The following is a 6,034-nucleotide window of genomic DNA, read 5'->3' on the forward strand; positions in this document are numbered from 1 at the left end:
AAACAATCCAAAATATTTCTGGAGAAAAAAAAATAGCATTAATAAGTAAACAAATATACATGTGGAAATAACAAAATATAAAGCAGGATATTATATATACATATATATATATATACACATTAATTGTGCAAGGAATGGATTATTAAATATGAACTTGAATATAAATGTAAAAATGTACAGTGGGCGTTTGAGTCCAGTTAACAAGAGAAGCGAAGGAGCTATGTTTACATGGGGTTGTAAATAACTGAATATAATCACTGATTCATACAAAATGTTTTCATATATTTTAATTTTACACCATTTAAAAAAAAATTAAATCATTGTTTAGAATTTAGTCCATTATATAATGTAGCTATACATATTTATTAAATGCAATACATTTGATTATTTAAAAAAATATATATATTAATATAATATATATTGTAGTAACCTTATCGTAAGACACCCACATCACCATAGCATTTATGTGACAGAAAAATAAGTTTTTTTACTGGATGTGTGTGACCGTCAGATTTATCGCTTCGCATTCAGCAGAACGCTTTGTCTTTTGAGCCTACTGCTTGGTTATGGCTAGAAAGGATCCGTCTAGTGTAAATATGACGTCACGTTCTTGTTATAACTCTCGTTGTAATCGGAGCGGATTGGAAACACATCTACAGCAGTAACATGCAGCAACATACACATTAATGCAGCAGCAATATTAATAGAGAAACATCAGACATAATAGTAAAACACTGAAAGGGAACATTTTATTGCACCAGGAGCTATCTTGGGACTTTTACTGCGACAACGTTGACTTGCCTGTGAATACAAAATAAACCATAGTGTTGGTGATCTACAGTGTTGTCATTCTTCTTTGAACACCAACAAGACCGCTAACATCCTATTTCAACAATCACACTCCCTGTCATTGACATAATTAATAGATAGTTTAGCTTCTCACCATCATTTGCTGTGGCCAACTGAAGTTAACGATCGTAACTGAAAGGCTGCCTGCCAAACGTAAACATTCAGCCACGTGACATTCAGCCAAACTCTCGCGAGAGTTTTACACAAGACGGATCCTTTCCAAGTAGGGTTATGGCTAATAACCCTACTTGGTTGCCGTACAACAACAAATATGGCGTCTTCTGCGGATGTCCACGTCCGAATTTGTGGACAAGAAATAATCAAATATGACTTGGAAATTAAGGCACTTGTTCAGGTAAGATGGTACTTTTATGAAACATTGTTATGCTCAGGTTGGTTTTCAGTTTTGTTCTGGAGAGATTTTTATGGAGGCGTCACAACAACAAAGTGAAGCTCACGTTAGCTAACCATAGACTGTATATATATAAAGCTCACGGATAACACGATGACGAAGGTTAAAATAGACAGAAAGAAAAAGAGAGAGAGTTTTATTAAATATGTTTGGTTCAACTGATTCAAGTCGAGGTTTATTTACCTGAATAAAGTTATCAGTCGTTCGTGTTCTGTTACTGTGTAGTTGAGCTAAGAAATATCTTTATACACTTAGTATAATCATGAATACACATATGATGTGTGTTGTGTATTGTGTGTGTGTCCTGCAGGATATCAGGGATTGCCCTGGACCTCAGTCAACTCTCATGGAGTTCAACTCTCAGGTCAAAGAGAAGTTCAACAAACTGAGACTCAGAATACAGGTCAGGCCTCACATCAGGTGTCAGAAAAAGATCACAGTACAGTATGTTACAATGCATACAAAACTATTCATCATGTAGTATGTCATAAATAATCATCACTAACTCTTAGTATAGCATGTACCACACATATCCCTCCCCCTACTAACTCACTTGTTATTATTCAATCTATCGTATGACTGTGCTGTGTTGTTGTCAGGATCTGGAGCAGATGGCCAGAGAGCAGGACAGAGAGACGGACAGACTGGCCATCCTGTCAGAGACAGAGAGCCAGCGGAAACAAATGCTGAGGTGTGAACAAATCAATATCAAAAGCCAGCGTTCAGTATCAATCATTAAAATGCATTCATTGTCTTAAAGATTCATTTGCAGATTATTCTAGACGAGTGGATTTTGTTGAAAATATCAAAAGATTGTGAAGGATTATGTGTTTGAATTCTAAATCCAAAACCAAAAGATATTTAGGTTCATAACCACAATATCACAAAACATTTTTTTTGTTGCCATTTCTTGAACAAAAAGTTACGTTGATGATTAATCAATTATCAAAATAAATTGGCGATTATTTTTCTGTGGGCTGATATTCGATTACCAAACTAACAGTTTCAGCTCAACTTTACAAAGTGCAACAGGTTAGGTTGTGTCTCGGTGTCCTGAAGTTAGTAATAAAAAGGGCTGTAATAGTTTTAATTTTGTAGAAAGGTAGCCTCCAATTTATAATATTAATTATGCTTTTAGGACATAATTCACCTTCTAGTTGTTGACCCTTGAGCAGAATGTGCAGTAGATATCTGAAGCCAAAGGGACTCCCAGATGAAGACAAAAACTAATATTGGGATTAAGCAACAGATTCAGAAACAACAGGCCAGATGTAAACTGAGATATTTCTTTGGATTTCAGTAACCAGACAGCATGGAGGAAAGCAAACCTGGCCTGTAAACTCTGTATCGACCACAGTGAGAAGGATGAGCTGCTGCAAGGAGGAGACTACCAGAGCACCAGACAGAGGTTTGTACAATGAGTCAGCCCTATACCATCATACATTATGGTAAGGAGGAGGATGCAGAACAACTCCAGTCAGATCTCAGAGAAATGCAACTTCAGTGCTGCGAAGTGCAAAGTAATGCACTTAGGTCTTCTGAACCCAACATATGAGTATAATAGGTGTGATAAATCAAAAAATATAAACCTCTCTGAGACTCTGAATGAAAAGGACCTTGGTGTGAATGTTGATAATACCCCGACATGTAGTGACCATATCCATCGGGCAGCTAACAAAGCCAATGGTATCCTAGCAACGATCCGCAGATCATACACTTATTTGGACTCTGATGTAGTACATAGTTTATACACCTCTATTGCACGGCCACTCCTCGAGTATGGGAATGTCGCTTGGTCCCCCATGTACAAAAAGGATGCCGAGCTCATCGAGAAAATACAGAAAAGGGCAACGAAGCTGGTTGCAGAACTAAAGGAACTACCATATCAAGAACGACTGCGAAGTCTTAAGATCCCGAGCATGTATTATAGAAGGGCGAGGGGAGATATGATCGAAGTTTTCAAATATCTCCACAACATCTACAAAACATCATGCCCACTACAACGGGATTATAACACCAGGACTCGTGGACACTGCCTCAAGTTGAAGAAACAGTACTCAAGACTGACTCTCTGCCACAACTTGTTCAGCCTGCGTGTGGTTGACTTGTGGAATGATCTGCCAGAAAGCGTTGTCACATCCAAGACGGTTAACTCTCAAGTCCCGCCTCGACTATTACTGGTCTAACATCCCCTTCACTTTGGACTATGTGACTGTTGCCAGCGTCCATAGTATATAAAGAACAGTGATCTACTTATTTATGAGCGACTAAAAGGCCCTAGGCCTACTACAGCCGTATCCTATTGATTGATTTGTGTATTAAGCAGTTAGACCTCTGTTAACTTACTACTTTTCTGGCAAACTCTGGTCTTCTCGTAATATGAATCCAGTCTAGAGAGACTTTTTGCACATTTAAAAGTGTATCTCTACGATTTGAAACAGACTGTGACGACACACTGGTCTAGAAAGGTTTTTTTTTTTCTTCCTGTAAAAGTGACACTACTTGATGAAATTGAAATGTACAAACATTTAAGTAGGTTGCAACTTTATTACATTCATTTAATTATCAGCTCAATTATTACTATTCATAATTTGAACATTCAAAATAATAAATAGCCCAGTAATAAAGGTCCTCCAGAAGCATGTTGTTGTTTGTAACATAATAATCTCCTGTTATTTGTCAATGATTAAAATGCAGTCCGGTTACAGCAGCTGTCATTAAGGAGGAGGGGACGGATTTTATTATCCCTGATATAATAATCCTGTTCAAATGGGGCTTTTGACAGTGATTAGTTTCCAGTCCTTTGTGATGGGTCATTATGTTTACTACTCAAATGTGTATATAATGATACTTAAATAATCTCTGCTGGTAGAAACAGGATGCTCTTTCAAGAGACCCTTCTTTTGAGAAACACACCTTTCTGTGACTTTAACTAGCTTCACACTTTATACACAACATATTAGTGACAGCGACCAGTCATCAGCAGTGGTCTGCGCTGTGTGTTTTTCTTTCAGGAAGGTGACAAAAGAATGCCTTGTGGAAACCAGCAGCAACATCACCGAGAGTTTGATGTCGATCAGCAGGATGATGTCTGAACAGGTGAAGCAGAGCGAGGACACCATCGGAACTCTGGGTAAAAAAAACAACAACTATACTTTGAACATGTCTTTGTTAAATTTGGTCATTTATATTGTGTTTACATACAGTATATCCAGTTTACAGAAATGATTTTAAATGTGAAAAACTTAATGAAGCCGACAATCTTCTTCAGTATTTAATACTTCCTCCTCCTCCTCCTCCTCACACAGCCACCTCCTCCAGGACAGTGCTGGAAACCAACGAGGAGTTCAAAAGCATGACAGGAACCATCCACTTCGGGAGGAAACTGATCCTGAAGTACAACCGGCGTGAGCTGACAGACAAGCTGCTCATCTTCCTGGCTCTCGCCCTCTTCTTCGCCACCGTCCTCTACATCCTTAAGAAGCGTCTCTTTCCCTTCATTTAGCTGTTAATAAACTCACTTCAGGAAGAATGGCTCTTAGCCGTTTTGAAGTCAAAACTCGAGTACACAGTTGCATTGAGACTGAACTTCTGCACGAAGAAACAGAGTCAAGTGGCCCTTGTTTTTATCTTGATCAATATGCAAAATGTTTCTTTATAAAAATGGGAATGAAGGAAAAAGTGTGAACTGGCATTCTGAGGTTTTGTGCAACAGTGATAAGGTTACAGCCTGCTTCAAACAAACTCGGGCTGTTCCAAACATCACTGAAGGCTTTTTATATACTATGGCTATTGAGTAATCATGTAGTCTCAATTTGATAATTAATAATATATTGATGCACAATTTCATACGGTCTGACGTTCAAAAGGCTGCATTATGAGGAAAGCTTTGAGAATGTGACTATTCTACCCACTTTAACTCCTGATCCCCAGTGACTGTTTTAGAAACATCATTTTGAATTTGTAGTTCGAGATTCAGAACCAACCAGGGACTAAGCCATAACCTTCACTTTGTTGCCATCAGTCAATTTAAGATATGTGTGTGTACAACCTAGACAGTGTTGTCCGCTCTGGAAGGCTTTTTCAAAGAGGCCATTGTTACAGTTATTGACGAGTTTAGCCTGTGCCTTTCTTCTTTGGGACATCCAGACGACTGACTCAGACGATGCAGTACTTACTCATCCTCTAAAGTTCATTTGTCACGTTGAGTTGGAGAGTGCATGTCAGGGATGCCTTACCGTTCGTCTGTGTGACTATTTTACAGAGCAGGGCTGAATTAACACACTTCTCTTTGTCCAGTAACATCATTGTAGTTTATTTAATTTCTATCAAAATGCTTACAAATGTATTTTTGGATTCATTTAAATAAAAACTTACAAAACATAGCTTGAAACCTGGGGTCTGTATGAAATGTGATTCATCAAAAACACATATTTAAAACACGTCATATCCGAAGAGCACCTTCCTGCAGACAGCACCCAGACAGTCCACAAGATAAAGTTCGACAACGTGTCAACAATACGGTGCATAATATAACAATCCTCATAAATACAAAAACAGACTTAAATAGGTAGAATACTGACTTTCAGCTGCACTTGAGCGATTCCCTGTGTGTGTGTGTGTGTGTGTGTGTGTGTGTGTGTGTGTGTGTGTGTGTGTGTGTGTGTGTGTGTGTGTGTGTGTGTGTGTGTGTACACACACACACACACACACACACACACACACACACACACACACACACACACACACACACACACAGGGAATCGCTCAAGT

General features: G+C 38.4%; 1 protein-coding gene across 1 annotated transcript; it reads left to right on the forward strand.

The window, feature by feature from the left end:
* Positions 1-1,072: 1,072 nt before the first annotated feature.
* On the forward strand, positions 1,073-5,644 carry bnip1b (BCL2 interacting protein 1b). The gene is made up of 6 exons (XM_010777177.1): positions 1,073-1,204; positions 1,572-1,664; positions 1,861-1,952; positions 2,562-2,669; positions 4,276-4,394; positions 4,570-5,644. The coding sequence occupies exons 1-6, from the start codon at positions 1,121-1,123 to the stop codon at positions 4,764-4,766; spliced, it is 693 nt and encodes a 230-aa protein (XP_010775479.1). The 5' UTR covers positions 1,073-1,120; the 3' UTR covers positions 4,767-5,644.
* Positions 5,645-6,034: the final 390 nt, after the last annotated feature.

The sequence above is a fragment of the Notothenia coriiceps genome, unplaced genomic scaffold, assembly GCF_000735185.1.
Source record: "Notothenia coriiceps isolate Sejong01 unplaced genomic scaffold, NC01 NC01_scaffold00017855, whole genome shotgun sequence".
NCBI lineage: Eukaryota > Metazoa > Chordata > Actinopteri > Perciformes > Nototheniidae > Notothenia > Notothenia coriiceps.